Raw genomic sequence first — 17,544 nt, forward strand, 5'->3', positions numbered from 1 at the left:
GACCATCTTTTGGGGGGGGGGGGGGGGTCAAAAGATGGTCCCCTTTGAGATAGGAACATTCCCAAAGTTTCATCACCCTAGCTCATTTCGTTCAAAAGTTAGCAGGGGTGGGACGGACTTTTGGTACACCCTGTATGTAGAATCCATTAGGCCTAAATCCAGTTGTAGGTTAATTTTTGGCCATCAAAATGCTTCGTTTACTGGACTAGAAGTAATTTATCAGAAATACCCTCAAATGAAAATCTTGCATTTCTCTTGAGCTGTGAATGGAATGGCAGGTGCTCACATGCTCAATTGCTCATGTCCTTGTCAGCGAATTGGGACACAAAGAATTTTCTGAAAGAAGGCAAGAATTAAAATTATGTATTGCTATCATCTGGTTAAATCCATAAAGAAACATTCAGTAGGAATATAAACACACTTGGATAATCTTAGATACAAAAGTAATCGCAATCAACGAAATGTAATAACCAAATATCATTACAAATGCAGTTTTTAAACAAGGTATCAGCCATCATTTATTTTTGTATGAATTTTCCAGTACGACCAGGATGTATGGATGTATATATACCAACCTGATGATTGTTAACAAGTGTGAAACCGGTAGTGGCGCTAACATTAGGACTGATTTCTTTCCCCACACCCAACCCTCCTCCATTAAGTTTCTTGGTCGTATGGGAATGGCTGATACCTCGTTAAAAAACTGCATTTCTTAAAATGACAGCCAAAATCAAACTATTGATTTTTTGATTAGTTGGTAGCTATGGTCTCCTGAAATCGTCTAGGTGCTAGTGTCATGAGGCCCATGATAATTGAAGAAACAATTCTCATCCTTTTTGATGTTCCAGGAGTCGAGGATCTATCTTTTTTTCTTTTTTTTTTCAGGCCCAAGCCAGGTGCCATCGAATTGGTCAACAGAAAATGGTCAAAGTGTATAGATTATTGTGCCGAAATACGTATGAAAGAGAGATGTTTGACAAAGCCTCACTAAAATTAGGGTTGGACAAAGCTATCCTACAGAGTATGAATACGTCTCAGGGTAAAGATATTAGTGGCAACAAACAATTAACAAAGAAAGAAATAGAAGATTTGCTTAAGAAAGGAGCATATGGTGCTATTATGGAGGAAGACAGTGCTGCTGATAAATTCTGCGAAGAAGATATTGATCAGATCTTGGAACGGCGAACGCAAGTCATCACATTAGAAAATGAGAAAGGTTCAACTTTCTCTAAAGCAAGTTTTGCCTCCAGTGGGATTCGTCAAGACATTGACATTGATGACCCTGACTTCTGGAAAAAATGGGCCAAAAAAGCAGAAATTGATACAACTGAGAACGACGAAGACAAGAATCTGGTGATCAGTGAACCAAGACGGCGCACACAGATCAAACGATATGGGCACGATGAGAATGTTGTTGACATGTCTGACCTCGAATCATCATCTGGACCCGGTGAGTCTGATGAAGACACTGCAATTGGTGTCGGGCGAGGCAGAGGTAATCGAAAGTGTAAACTGAAGCACAAAAAACATAAGAGTTTGAAATTATCCCCAGAAGACTTAATGCCCAAGGAAGGTCAAATCGCCTATGGTAGTTGGGCCCGCAGTGAGTGCTTCAAAGTAGAGAGAGGCTTGCTCACTTTTGGCTGGGGTCGTTGGCAAGATATTCTGAAAAACAATCAATTCCGCGATGGCTGGACAGATCAAGTTGTCGAAGACTGTGCTCGTGTCATTGTAAGTATTTCTGTTTTTTTTCTCTTGAACTGGTTTTTGTGATCACAAAAAAGATGTCACTTGATTCACTCTCGCTTGTTTCCTTTGATGTGACTTAATTTCTACGATTATGAGGCGTAAGTATCAGGCAATCAGAAAGAGAAGCTTCCTCTCTTCTGATGAAGCTTGTACGTAGAAAGCAAATTCATGCTCTTTTTCTTAAATCGATTCGTTCATTGATAATTTTGCGATCTTTTTCCTCCCCGTTTCCCCTATAGCATCGGAAATTTCCGTAAAACTTTGATCTGTGGTCTTCAGCCCAACCTCTTTAATTTAATGGCGCTTTTTAAAGGACCCCGCACACCTCTTATGGGTAGCTGCACCATGAAGGATTGCCTTCTGACTTATGTCATTCGATTCTCCTCAAGATGCTGATCAAAAGTTATAATTGAGCCAACTTTCTACGATGCACCGTTTTTGCAAAAAACCTATGAGAAGATTCAATTATTCGGCGCCTATGAATAAAAAAGAACAAAGCATTTGAGAACAGGCCCGATGTGAACAAGGAAACAACGTAAGGCGTGTCCGTCTTCTTATCTGTACCTGCCGACTCAGGGGCTATCTCCCTCCCACACTTGCCCGGTAGACGTTCAGACTTCCTGTTCTTATGCTCCTCAAGAATCTGATTTGGATGGTGGTCGAGCAAAACGGCGTGCGGAATCCGAGATAAGACTGCCGCTCGGTGCAGGAGTCCCCATGATTTCCTTGTCAGACACAGCCGCTTGTCAATCGAGCACTGAAATGAGGAATCTTTCTGGCTTTTTATCACCGAATAATTGAATCTTCTCATAGGTTTTTTGCGAAAACGGTGCATCGTAGAAAGTTGGCGCAATTATAACTTTTGATCAGCATCTTGAGGAGAATCGAATGACATAAGTCAGAAGGCAATCCTTCATGGTGCAGCTTCCCATAAGAGGTGTGCAGGGTCCTTTTTTACAATTTTTCATTTTTTAATTTCCTACACCATCAATGTACTTTTTTTTTGTAGTCTTCAATAACCCAGCATGTTAATGTATTCGCAGATTTTAAGTGAGTTTCAGAGACATTTACTCAAATTTTGTAGATCGCGAATAGGACAGAAAGAAATAAAATGGAACAGACCGTAAAAGAACAGTTAGTGAGGAATTTCTTCTCTCCTCTGAGCATTTGCTGGTATTTTCATTTGATCGTGGTTTTTTGCTGTATCTGTATGGTTTCAAGGACTTAAATCAGTGCTTGAGTGAATGGAGCCTAATTGGTACACATCAAAATTATCGGTCTAGCAACTATTGAACTTATGGTCATAGTTATGGTTTCGCATCCTGATTTTCAACATCACTAAAAACCTGAAACGTATGTTTAAATCTTACTCTCATGGTTCAGAATATGCTTATGAATTGCAAAATATCTAAGAAGTGGAGGAGTGATCATCTCTCCTCAAAAACCCTGGTAAATTCGAAAGTTAAATGTTTTGGACTACTTTCCCTTCTAAGTATCTCCTTTTGTAAGAAATGGTTGAGGATGAATTGCCAAGCAATTTTTTCTCCTCTCTTTATAGGTCTTTTATAGTTAATATGCCTATGTTTCTTGAATATGGTTATGGGCGTGTTGCAAACTTTTGCTAGAGCAAAACTAAGAGTTGTTTCTTATAGATAATGCCTCAAAAATCATGATGAGCGCATCGGCAAAGTCTGAAAGGCACTCATAACTTCATAATCTGCGTAAGAAATTTGCGATTTTTCGAGCTTCCCGCTTCAAAAACGATACTACGGCACAGGTGAACATTTTGTTAGAGGAGTCCCTCCACCGTCGGCAATATTTATCATGACCGACGCTTGCGCAGTTCCGCGAGTAATTCGAGGAGAGTTCAAGGTCAATCAGGGTGGGCGAGGAAAATATGAACGTAAACACGCCGATTGTTATCTGGTCTAATCCTGTTCAGGTGTTATCTCGTCCCATCACACGTGCTTTGGCGGATTGGCGTCGGCCATGATGAGTATTGCCGACAATGGAACGACTACTCTGATAAAATGTTTACCTGTGCTGTTGTATCGTTTTTGAAGCGGGAAGCTCAAAAAACCGCAAATTTCTTACGCAGATTGTGAAGTTATGAGTGCATTTCGGACTGTGCCGATGCGCTCATCGTGATTTTTGAGGCATTATCTATGAGAAACAACACTTAGTTTTGCTCTAGCAAAAGTTTGCAACAGGCCTATTATAAGTACTCGATCACTAAAACCACAGATTTTAGCAACATGGTAAATCTTGGAGACCTGAAATAACCCATCAGAACCGAACATTTCTCAAATTTTTCACGAAGCTCTCCCAAAATGGCCTGCTCAGTTCTGGGCCGTGAATTCGGCCATCGAACCGAGTTTGAAATGGAGGCTTATAATGACCCGAAGCTCACAGAAAAAATGTAATATGAGCATAGGAACGGTTTCCGAGTTTTTTTTTTGGGGGGGGGGGGGAGCATATCCGATCTTATTATTGGCCGTTTTCTTGTTGAATTGATGTTGCCTCGGGCTTCTAGTCGGTGTTCACACATGTTCAGCCTATTATTATTACACAATTTTTTAACGTAAAATTCGATTTTCACGTCAAGAAATTGATACATCGAATCGCTTTATCGATTTTTCCCGATTTTACAAGGAACATTAATTCTTTTTTTAATCAATACTGACGAATATCGATGCAGGAAACCACCAATGTTCCTTGAAAAATCGGGAAAAATCCGTAAAGCGAATCGATGTATTGATTCCTTGACGTGAAAATCGAATTCTACGTTAAAAAATTGTGTAATATTGTGAGGCTGAACATGTGTGAACATTTACTAGAAGCCCGCGGCAACATCAATTCAATTCATCAACAAAATTTTCGGTTCCGATGGGTTATTCCAGGTCTTCAAAATAGACCATGTTGCAAAAATCTGTGGTTTTAGGGATTGAGTACTTAAAATAACCATATTCAAGAAACCTAGGCATATTAACTATCGAGGAAATTCATTTTCAGTGATATAGCAGGGGGGAGAACGTTAGGAAAAATTAATAAAATCGCACGATGTGGCTACTTTGAGGGGTAAAAAAGAGCATCTTAAGAATGAAAGAGTAAAGTGCGTTATTTTTATAGTAAAGAACCTTAAACAGTGTGTTCCGTCTAAAAGTTTCAAAGCCGTAGCTACATTTTAAAGGGGGGAAAAAAATTCGCAGAACGACGAAAAAACGCAATTGTCCGGAACTTGAAGTTCCCGCTCGGAGACTTGTCTACCCCGGCGGCACCACTTAGGATGATCCGATCTAGCTGAAATTTTTTCTAGGCTCTTTTCACACCAAACGACAACTGTTAGGGGGGTCATACATTTGATTTTCGAAAAGTCGAAAAGTAAGAACCACCATGCGAAGAGGTGCGCAAACGGGTTGATTTTCCTCCAATGGCGTAATTTCCGGAGACCGGCGCGGCGACAGCACTAAAAATTTTTTTTTTTCCTGGTCATTTTGCACCAGAAGGCACCATTTGCACATGTGTATCCATTCAATTTCGAAAAAGTCAAAAATAAGGGCCACCCTAGTGAACATAGCTGGGATTTAATTTGCAGAAGGAGGATAGGCAAAAGTTCCCATTCTGGGCTATTACGGTAGGGTGGCCCTTATTTTGAAGTTCAGGGAAATTTAATGAGTGAAACCCGGTAAACAGTTCCTTTCTGCTCATTAACAATGGGAGAAACAAACTATAAATTTTAAATTAATTTTATCACAAGCCGCTTTTGCCCAAAGTTGCAATCTGCAATAATACGAATCACGTATTCCCTCTCACGGTGCGCTTGAACTCACTTATTATCGACTTTGAATGTACATCAAAAATTAAGTTGGAGGTTGTGATGGGGTACCCCCTGATGGGTTTTTGGGCAATATCGGAATAGGTTGTCCAAGCTCTTGGAAAAATAATCGCATTTTTGTGGTTTTTAGGGGTAAAACAGCAAAATTGGCCTTGGGGCGACAAATTAAATACCCTCTCCCTCATCCTTGCCTTGACCGATCTGAATTTTCAGTACGTTTTAACCTGGTATAAGATGTGACTTTACTGAAATTTTCATGCCCATGCAAAATTTTTTGCCTCCGCGGCAGCGTTGCCAAGTTGCGGACACCAAAATATCGAATTTGATGATAAAATGAAGGTTTCGAGGTGTGATTTCCTCCAACATTTCACGAAAAATGTGCAATCTGAGAGTTTTTTATTAGAAGAGGTATATTTGAACAATTTAGAGTTGCAGTCTTGCCAGCTTGACGATATAAAATTCGTCAAAATGACCCGAATCGCGTTGCAACCTCAAGATGTGGATTTTTATTTCCTTCAGAATTGGTCATTACAGTTCTTCTGTACTCTATGCATTTAGGTACCATGAAAATAATACCATTTCTTACTTGATGGGTGCAGCTAACTCAAAAAGAGAGGCCGGATAAAGCAATGAGTCGGGGAAAATCGAGCGGTTCGGATTGACAGAAAGTTATCTCTATATGACACAAAATTTACAAAACATTTTTAATTTCGTTGTTTCGTCTACTTTTGTTCTCAAGAAATTTATTTCAATATAACTTAAAATTATCGTAATCTCTGCAAATTTTTTATTCTTTAAATTGTTGAAGGTAATTTTCTGGATTCGAACTATCCAATCCGCTGTGAGAGGAGATCGAATTCGGGGACTTGCAAACGTTCTTTGAATCGTCGTTTTCCACTCATTTTATTCGTGTTTTAATTTTTCATATTTCTGGGAAAAATTTGCAGGGCAAGATTTTAGATAGAATATTCATAGTATTGACAGCAACAGGGATAAGGTTGGGGGGGGGGGGAGGGCAGAAAGTTCTCAAATTCTACTTTCTGTGGATGGAGTAGATTTAAGAACTTCCTGTCAACCCAAACCGCTCGTTTTTCCCCGACTCATTGCTTTATCCGGCCTCTCTTTTTGAGTTAGCTGCACCCATCAAGTAAGTAATGGCATAATTTTCATGGTACCTAAATGCGTAGAGTACAGAAGAACTGTAATGACCAGTGCTGAAGGAAATAAAAATCCACATCTTGAGGTTGCAACGCGATTCGGGTCATTTTGACGAATTTTAAATCGTCAAGCTGACAAGACTGCAACTCTAAATTGTTCAAATATACCTTTTCTAATCAAAAACTCTCAGATTGCACATTGTTCGTGAAATTTTGGAGGAAATCACACCTCGAACCTTCATTTTATCATCAAATTCGATATTTTGGTGTCCGCAACTTGGCAATGCTGCCGCGGAGGCAAAAAATTTTGCATGGGCATGAAAATTTCAGTAAAGTCACATCTTATACCAGGTTAAAACGTACTAAAAATTCAGATCGGTCAAGGCAAGGATGGGGGAGAGGGGATTTAATTTGTCGCCCCAAGGCCAATTCTGCTGTTTTACCCCTAAAAACCACAAAAATGCGATTATTTTTCCAGGAGCTAGGACAACCTATTCCGAAATTGCCCAAAAACCCATCAGGGGGTACCCCACCACAACCTCCGACTTAATTTTTGATGTACATTCAAAGTCGATAATAAGTGAGTTCAAGCGCACTGTGCTCTGTTTAATGTGCATCTTCAAATGTGATGAACTTGACTAGGACTCCTGAAAACTTGTAAGTATGGACCTTTTTTACCGTATTGTCACAAAGCACATACAAATTTTGGCTGCGAAGTTGCAAAATGTAGGTTTGTGGGCCGTCAACACGGGCATCACGATTTTTGAGATTTTGGGGGCAAATTTTTGTAACTCCCCCTTCCCCCCCAAAACCCTACAAATCGATAACAGCGGCCAAAAATCGGCTATTCTCTCATGTTTTTCGACTAATCTCGCCCAAACCGTTGAGTTTTCGAGTAAGTGTGTCAAAACTTATCTGAAAGTAGATAAAATTACGGTCATTTTCCACCCGGTCCGAAATTTCTCTGATAAAAAATATACACACTACAAGGTTGCCAAAAAAATTCCAAAATGTTCAAAATTTCATTGTTTTAAGGTTTTTTGCTCGTAACTTTTCCCACCAATTTTAGAAGGTAAGCATATCGGTCCAAATGATAAAAGATTCAAAATGCTACAATTTCGTGGATCAGGCTTGTCCGTAGGGCGTAACGAGACGGCTCCGCGGCGTTACCAAAGTTATGGTCTCCAAGGGCATTTTCCGCGGCGGTGCATTTTATTCAACCGCTTCACTCTCCCACTCGTCCAAATGTCAAGAAACGCGGTTCGGGGCCGTATCTCCTGCTAATAGCCCCCTCTAGGGTGGGTCAAAAAAATTGAAAGTCTGAAATGTTCCGCTCCCCAGGCGGTTATCGATGACGTTTGGTAAAAAAGCATGTTTGCCAAAATTTGGGCCAATTTAAACCATTTTAAATGGTGCCAAAGGTCAATTTCAAGCATTACCGAGGAAGCGAGCCCATCAAATGTTAACAGACCAAAATTACGGCGGTAAAAAATCTCGAGTAGTAAATTCTATAAGCAGCAAACGACTTTAAAATTTGATCCATCATACTTATTTTTAATCATGTATCAGGTTTTTCATTAATTAAATAGCCCAAAAAAACAACAACAACAAAACTTATAAAAAACTTGAAATGAAAAAAAAAAATATTCAAAAAACTGGAACAATGCCAAAAAAAACTTTTTAAACACGCCCAGAAAAGTAAAACATGTATTTAAAGTACATCGTTTCTGGGCCAGTTCTAAGCCTGGATTAAGTGTGAAGGATAAGTTTTCATCCAAAGGCAAGGGGATGGTCCTGATGAAGAGGTGTCGATGGGGTAGGGAAGGGGCTTAGGGTGCGTCAAAAAAATTGAAAGTCTGAAATGTTCGGCTCCCCAGGCGGCAATCGATGACGTTTGGTAAAAAAACCTTTGGGCCTTGTTGAGTTCATTTATGTACTCTACAACCGAAATTACATAGGAAATGACACCTCACATGACACAGAATGAACATTTTAAAATACAGATTTGTCGGACCCCTTTTTACGGCCGCCATTTTGAATTTTAGGTACTTAGAGGGGTGTTCCGGGGTCGGGCCTTTTTTAACTTTAGGAAGTTGTTCAGGGGGACCTACTGATGACGATTACTTAAGGAAAGTTTGTCACGCAATTTTTCCCGGTCAAACCGCACTTCTCCCATACTATTATGGCACGATCCTGCTTCTCGAGCCGTACAGTTTTTGGAGGATTGTGCAAAATAGTTGGAATTTTTTTTGAAACTGAGGAAGTTCTGATGACATTTGCATCCTCAACACTTGCCTACAGTTCATTTATACCCTCCTTTGACTTGTTTTCGTGAAAAATGAGTCTTTTAAACCGCTACTTTGTAAGACCTCGGAAATTCTGAGGACCAAAAAAATAAATACAGAGTTAAGTTTTTCTAGTTCAATTTTATTTTTATCGTTGAAAAAGACGTCTTTCTGGAGTAAAATTTCATCCTCTACAACTTGAGTTCTTAGGCTCTCGTAAACGCACGATTTCAGCGTAAAATCGAGTTTTTTGTACGAATTCGAGGTCTAAACCAAAATATCAGAATTTCACCACAAAATTGACCTTTGGCACCATTGAAAATGGTTGAAATTGGCCCAAATTTTGGCAAACATGTTTTTTTTACCAAACGTCATCGATTGCCGCCTGGGGAGCCGAACATTTCAGACTTTCAATTTTTTTGACGCACCCTAAGCCCCCTCCCTACCCCATTGACACCTCTTCATCAGGACCACCCCCTTGCCTTTGGATGAAAACTTGTCCTTCACACTTAATCCAGGCTTAGAACTGGCCCAGAAACGATGTACTTTAAATACATGTTTTACTTTTCTGGGCGTGTTTAAAAAGTTTTTTTTGGCATTGTTCCAGTTTTTTGAATATTTTTTTTTTCATTTCAAGTTTTTTATAAGTTTTGTTGTTGTTGTTTTTTTGGGCTATTTAATTAATGAAAAACCTGATACATGATTAAAAATAAGTATGATGGATCAAATTTTAAAGTCGTTTGCTGCTTATAGAATTTACTACTCGAGATTTTTTACCGCCGTAATTTTGGTCTGTTAACATTTGATGGGCTCGCTTCCTCGGTAATGCTTGAAAAATCGCTGCAAGTCCTTGAGTTGCCTTAAAACATCGACCATAGATGATGACGATATTCCTATTGATCCACTATTAATATTATGTAGAGTGTGCATTGCCAACAAATTAGACGATGGACTGAAAAACTTATGTTCTTCAATCTTGCGCCTTTTCCACTCTCTCTCTTTTGGTACAGGAACTGGGATGAGAAAAAAGAAAGTCTTCTCTTTATCAAAATTTCACACCTCATCCTGGTGAAAGAAAAGAAAAGAATGCAACGTTCATCATTGATAGTGGTTTTTTGTCGCACCGATCTTTGTGGCCTCGAAATAATACCTTCCTAGGTATTTGCAAGATCTGTACTAAGCACTCGAGGTCACATTGGATCTGAAGAGATATCTACGAATAAGCTGAGGTACAAATGCTTCATAAAAGCAGCATTCAGAAGCAAACATAATCTTGCGGCTTTACCACAAGCAGAACAGACTCTTAAGCAACATTCATGCTAACATACCATCAAATTCAGATGTGGAGAGGTGTAAATTTAAACGCTTGTGATTCGGGTAGGAAACTTAGCCAACACGGACTCCTACCAATCTCAACATCACAACCTCCTGCTCCTGAAGAAATTCTATAAAAATTTTCCTGCAAATGCAAGAAAGGATGCCAGGCAGCTTTACCTGTAAAAAAAGTGGGCTGCCATGTACAATATATGTACCAACTGCCATGACTCCTGCACAGACATTCCTCATGACGTAATTATCGCAGATGGAGAAAATCAAAAGGAAGACGTCGGCGCCCTGGACATTGTCCCATTTTCCAAGGAAAAAACGGAAATCACAGACTCGGAAGAGAATATTGAGCCAGCGAATCTAGTTTCTATGGAATAGAAAGCAGCTCTCTTAGAACGGTCGGAACACGAGATTGGAATAACCGAGGAAGGGAGCCCATCAAATGGTAGATGACCGAAATTCCCGCGGTAAATTATCTCCAGTATTAAATTCTTTAAGCAGCAAATACGAATAGAATTAGTGGAATAATGAGATTTAACGTACCTGATGCAGCTCTTGCAAATAGCTAAGAAGGTACTATTTCGAGGCCCCAATGATCGGTGCTGCAACAAAAAACCACTCGCTAAGCCAATGCTTCCTTGCATCAGTCACTGGATTGGCTTGCTTGTTACTTATGTCTTAAGGGGTTTCTGTAATTTGGTAGTATGCCTATGATCACTATTTAAGGACAAAAAAGAATTCTGAGCATTGATTCTGGGCACCAAAACAAAAGGAAATAATCAGTACAAGACAATCATGATAAAAAAACATAAAATTAATGTCAAATCACCTCTTTTCTTAAAAGCTCCCATTCTTTCAAGACATGTCTTCAGACTTTAAATAAAATAAAAAATGGGGGAAGGGAAATTATTTACGGCTTATTCATTCTTTTATGTATGCTTACTAAATGGTCAAAATGTTGTAAAATGTTAAAAAATTACGGAGATCAGCGTGAAACAGGGTGCTCCCGGGTGGAGCTGCGGGACTCTGGCCCGAGGCCCGTATGCAGACCCTGTCGCGTCAACTTTGAAAAAGCATGACTCCAAAACTAATTATTTCCCCAACATCATATTTAGCTCATTTTAAAGAGAAAAACAAGGGCTTTCTTTTGCATACATATATATGCATAAAATTTCGTGTGACTCCTCTTGTTGAAAAATTGAAAAATCCAGAATCAATATTTTTTCAAAAAATTCGATGAGCCATAACTTTGTAAAAGATTAACCGATTGTCAATATCTTGTATTCGATAGAAAGGTCTTTTTATGTTCTCTCGTTTAAGGAAAGTTAAACTGGATATCTACATCCGGTCAAAAAATATGACCGAAAGTTGACTTTACTTTGACCTCCCGCCCCCCTCCCCCCGGGGGACTGGATCAAAAACGCCCCCATTTTTGCATTTCTGTAGCCTTCCTTTACAAAAGGTGAAGGTATTACAAGATTCCGTTCTGAGCCCAATTCTTATGGGAGATACATATACTTCTTTGTATGTGTTTTGTGATAATACGGTAATAAGTGTCCATGCATACTAAGTTTCATGAGTCTAAGTCAAGTTCATCACATTTGAAGATACGCGTCAAACAGAGGGAAAACGCGAATTGTATTTTCGCAAGGTGCAACTTTGGGGCAAAAGAGGCTTGTGATAAAATTAATTTAATTATTTTTTTTTTGTTTCTCCTGTCCTTTATGAGCAGAAAGGAACTGTCCATCGGGTTTCTCTCATTAAATTTCCCCAAAGTCCAAAATGAGGGCCACCCTCCTGGAATGGTCTGCTTTAACAAGCTGTACATAGCTAATGTACCATTTGCTTTTTTATGGAAGGGATCAAAAAGTTATTCAAGGAACGGATTTTCTAAAATTCTGCGATGTATCTCGCTTCTGACACTTGTTTTTTCCTAAATACAGGTAGATGTTGATCTCTTTTATTTTCTCTTTTTTTTAGATCTTATTCTGTTTACGGTTCTACCGAGGGGATGACAAAATTAGGACGTTTATCTGGGAACTCATCACTCCTCCTGAAGTTGCCAGTGATGGTCGTAGTTCTCCAAGTAGCAGTTCTAGTGCACCTCCACCCTTAGGAAATGTGCCTAGAGGGAAACGAATCAAGACAAAGAGGAAAGAAGGTAAAGAGGGCACCATTGAAATGGATCATTGGAGCAGACATGACAAATATGATGGTGATTTTTTTCTTGAAAGCAGTTACAGGAAGCATCTCAGCAGGCATGCTAACAAGTAAGATAGATTTTTGTTCCTTTATGAGCTGTAATTAACATGCTCTTTTAACTCACTTGCGATAGGCAAGGTGCTATGGGAACCAGATCAACAGCCTTTTAACTGGATTGTTGTACAGATAAGAGTTTAAGATACACAGTTAAAGATAGTTTAAAATATGCAGTTTTTGAATAAGCCGATAATTCGAAGTTAACTCTAGTCACAGGCATCTGTAAATCAGCTTACAGGAAATTATATGTTCTTGCTTTTAATCATCAGAAATACCTTCCTTTTTTTTCAGTTTTGAAGTACTTTTTTGCACGAAACAGACTTTTTAAAGAGACTTCTAAGACTCATTTTTAGATGTAGTACGGTGACTAAGATCGGAGCCGAAAATGGAGAACAATATTTTCCAAAAATTTTGAAGCTGCCAGGAAAGAAACGGGGGCTTAGTATTTTAGCATGTCTCAAAAGGAGAAGGCATCGCTCATTTTGCCTTGGAAGCATCTTTGACTGACAGAAAAATGTAAATTGACGAAAGTAATCTTGTGATATGACTGATTGACCGACAGAGAAGTGTGAGCTTGTCAAAAGACTGATCAACAGACAAATTTTGATGGACAATTAAGTATGGAGTAACAAATTCTTAGCATTCGACAGACTAGGACAGACATAATTCTTAATTTTGACTGTAAAGACATAATAAACGGACTGACTTCAGAGTCCTCTTTGTGTGAAGACATACGGGGAGTTAGATGTTCCTTAGAGGGATATTGATTCTGAGCTTGAGAGGAATTATTTAATAGTCTTCTCTTGAACACTTGCTTTGCACAAATCGGGAGAGTCAAGCAATGATTGTTCGCAAAAATAATTATCAGTTTCACGATGTGATCGGATATGGGCAAGTGACTTACTTTAGGTTAACCTCCATGAAGTTTCTTAATAATGCTTTTTTTTGTTTTTATAACATATCCAACATTTCCAATTTTCCCGTAAATAGCAGAAATTCACGATCCCTTCTTTTGGTTAAAATTAACTAGTATTTTTGGTCGTTCTGAAGACCTTGTAGTGACTTGTGAAGATAGTGCTCCTTAATTGAGCAAGTACAAGTGCAATGCTCTTGGACTCGTTTGATATTTTCTTGGATTTAATAATGATGATGGATCATTTCAGCACCCATAAAATTGTTGGATGGCTCCTAAAAACTGGGCTTTCTAGCCCCCCCCCCCTAAAATAAATTTTTAAAGGGAAGGCTGAACACTGGTTTACCAATTACTTTATAGGGCAGCTCCAGCTCCTATCCTGTAATGTTTTAGTATCAGATGGGGTAGAGGACTTTCGGCTTGCGGGTGAGCAGTTCAGCCTCCAACAGAGCTAAAATTAAAGGCTCAAAGATACCTCCTGTTGTTGGAAACTGGACTGTCCACAGCAAATGGAGATCCTTCACTCCGCCTGATAATTAAAATTAACTATCATAAAAGCAGGAACTACCTACTAAAAATATTCAACAACCCTCCATGATTTTAATTCAATGCTCCAATTTTACCCTTTCACAATGACATAATTTTATTTTTCAGAGTACTGCTTCGTGTCAGAATGTTGTACTACATTAAGCATGAGATCATTGGTGACCTTGTACAGCATATATCCGACGGAACCCCCGCCAGGTAAGAGTGCCCCTTCCCATTGCACTTGCTGTTACTCCCTTCTATATCTTCCTTTGATTGCTACATGCTTAGATTGGCTTAGTTGTATGTTAATAGTTCAGATTTTTTTTCTACTCTTCAAATTTCAGTCATTTGTAAACACTTCTACACTTGTACACTCTTCCTTTCCGCATAAAGTTCATCAGTCGCAACTTACAGAGGGTTTCCTGAAAGCACCATACCTCTGAAACAAACGCAGCCAGCAATCTGGTTGTGGTTGCATTCAAATGAGCAGCTGTCAGCAAATCTTTCACTATTTGAAAAAGAAGAAAGAAAGAATAAGATCTCTGACCAACTTTAAAAATACTTTTTCTCCTGATGTTCAAAGACCTTCAAGTTATTTAAATATAAAGGAAGGAGAAAAAGAAGCAAATAATGCTCTCCAGCCAAATTGGAAAAGAAAAATAGATTTTGACTGAACAATTCAGTGAAAATAGGTGCACCTAATGAACTTAATGAGTTGAAAAATCATTCCTCTTTTGACTGAAAATTTTAGGCAAATTGTTGTTTTAGTTTTTACAAAGACTGGTCTCCTACTGAATTTCAGCAAAATCGGCCTACGCGTGCTGTAATGTGGTCATTTACATTTTTTATGGATCGGAGGGAGGTCATGCTATAATTTGAGTAAAAGTTTATATTTTAAGCTGAAATTGAAACTGTCGTTAGACGTCCTTTAAGACTGAATATCAGCAAAATCTGCGCTTGCATTTCGTAATGGCCACCGTTTACATATACTAGGGATGGTAAGGGTGGGAGGATTGCGTTTTAACTCGAGGAAAAATAAATAGTTTGAACTGGAGTCAAAGGTGCACCAGTGACTGAATGATGGGAGACTAAGTTCGTGACATACACTCATGCTGCTGTAAATGCGCGGACAACAAAAAGAATCTTCTCCCCTATTTGCGGACAACCGTGCGGCAGAGTCTCTTTTTTGTTTTGGAGTTGGGTAGGTTTTATTTTGCAATCTTCATTGTTGGGAAATTGTTGGTTTTGTAAGTTCAGGACATCGCATTTTTAGTCAGCTTCAAAGCATAGGAAAAGAAGTTCTCTTAAAATCTGATACTGTCTCAGCTGATATCTTTTCTAATTTAGTATAAAAGCACAATGATGCACACACTATCGCTTGTGAAGCGGATTGATTATCAAAATCGATAGACAAAGATGTAGATAAAGATGACGTTGGTAGTATGGAGCGATCCCACTGGTTGCAACTAGTGGTTCTTACAGGCTAAGAGGAAAAATGATGGACTAATTGTCGGGTCTCTTGTCAGTTGCCGTTAGGTAGTCCATTACCACCTCCTTTGTTCGTTGCAACCACCCGCTTCCACCAATGGGATCCCATCATATCCTTTTTGTCTTCATTGTCTATAGCTTTGCCTATCAATTTCTATAATCTGACTGCAGTCATTGTCGGTGGCACTTCACAAACGGTACCAAATTGTAAGAAGTCAGAATTACCAAAAATGGAATTTGTTGTGGTCATATGAGAAAGGCTGAGGAGTTTATCTAAAGGTCATTTTTTCTATTAATACTCTTCTTACTGATGCTTGATGGGTGGCAAAAAATATTGAAAATATTTTAGTTTTGACTGTTGCATCTATCGAAGGATGATGTGAAGAAGTGAGGATAAGGTAAAAAGGAGAATAACAAATAGGTATGCTTTGAAGCAAGATTGCCAAGTTTTGGAATAAAATGTGGAGATTTTACATTAGTGTTAAATTAAGGCGGGAGGAGGTCTGCTTTTTCAGCACTATGTAACAACAATGGACAAAAGAAATGAGCCTTAGTCACAGACACCCCCCCCCCACATGTGCCTTCACTTAAACAGTAATATAGAAGCAGGAGAAGTTTCTGAAAGCTAGCTTAAACTTTAATTAATCTGAAAGAAATCCAATCTTTAAATTTTTATTTAACTGGTTCAGAGTAAGCAAACCTAGCATCAAAATAATACTTTTATTTAAAAGTTTGACTCCCTTGGACTTTTTCTACTCTTTTCGATGTCAGCAGATATTGCGCTAAAGGTGTAAACAATGGGTAAAGTCTAAAATTCGATTCAGGGGAAAGGGGGGGGGGGTCGTCTTTATAAAAAAATTCTTCCAATTTAATCACCCTTGTTAATTTTCTAAGAGTTTTCCAGGCATTTCCAATTATCTTTGTTGATTCTAACACACATTTCATTGTGCACAGGAACATATCTTGTCAGCATTGTTTCAGTATTTCTATGAACATTTTATGTTTTTATGGTAAAACCATTGCTCCAATTGATGTGAAAATTTAAGCTTTTTTTTGCAAGCGAAAATAAAAATTACTGCAAACTTCAGGTAAATTTATGTGACGGTTCTCTTTTAAAAAATTAAATTTTAGTAAAAAATACTGAAGCTGTGTAATTGAGATGCACTCCCTCTTGCAAGAGACAAAAGTTTTGCCGCCTAAAAGACTTCTATCAAGCTGAGGTTTTAACTCTGTATTGTTCAAATATCATAGGAATCTACCAAAATTTGGAAGAGAATCTCACTTTTCTCGGTGTATTTGATCATAAATATGTTTTGCAATGAGCAGCTTCAAACTGGCAAACATTTGTCTGATAATCTTAATCACACCTAAAAAAATATTTTCATAACTTTTCTTAAGGAGGAGGGTTGAAAGCCCTATGGAAAGTCATGTATCAATTCATGTTTCTATAGTCGTAGATAATTCAAATTTCATTATTTTCTAGATTTGAACCTGGAAAAAAATCTTGATTGATGTTAAGTTATTCCTGTCAACTGCATTGTTCTTACTGGATTTTAAGTTGCAAAATCCTATTAAAAGTTTTAAGCCCCTTCATAATTAAAGAAATCGACTTTTAACAACGAATAGTTGCTTCAATGGTAGACTCTAATCTCTGGTGCAAAGTCAGTAAAATTTGGCCCACTTTCATTAAATTACACGGAAGAATAAAAATAAACATAAGAGTAAACTAAAGTAGCTCCAAAATGGGGGGGGGGGGGGGTTGAGTCTGAAGGGAATGGAAAGGGTGAAAATCTGATGAAGCCGTAAGACGCCTTTGACAAATTCAGGTTGTTAAAGTAAAAATTTGTGAGCAGAGGAATTTTGGCATGCTTATCCCTTGATACTTGTCGCACAAATATTATATGAAATTACTGTAGTATACTTGATGTCATGAATTTTCAAGCTCTTACGAAGTATTATTAGTATCAGGCTTCCTATCATGTGTTTTTTTTTTTTTTTTTTTTT

At 38.4% G+C, this 17,544-nt stretch overlaps 1 protein-coding gene across 5 annotated transcripts in view; it reads left to right on the top strand.

Moving 5' to 3' along the window:
• The window catches only part of kis (chromodomain helicase DNA binding protein kismet), a 252,200-nt gene that overhangs the window by 140,243 nt on the left and 94,413 nt on the right, over positions 1–17,544 (top strand). For all 5 annotated transcript variants that reach the window (XM_072301409.1, XM_072301419.1, XM_072301422.1 and 2 more), the window contains exons 18-20: positions 886–1,731; positions 12,333–12,622; positions 14,179–14,268. In XM_072301409.1, the coding sequence (XP_072157510.1) occupies positions 886–1,731; positions 12,333–12,622; positions 14,179–14,268 (1,226 nt within the window). The remainder of the gene's footprint in view (positions 1–885; positions 1,732–12,332; positions 12,623–14,178; positions 14,269–17,544) is intronic.

Source organism: Bemisia tabaci, chromosome 1, assembly GCF_918797505.1.
Source record: "Bemisia tabaci chromosome 1, PGI_BMITA_v3".
Lineage (NCBI taxonomy): Eukaryota > Metazoa > Arthropoda > Insecta > Hemiptera > Aleyrodidae > Bemisia > Bemisia tabaci.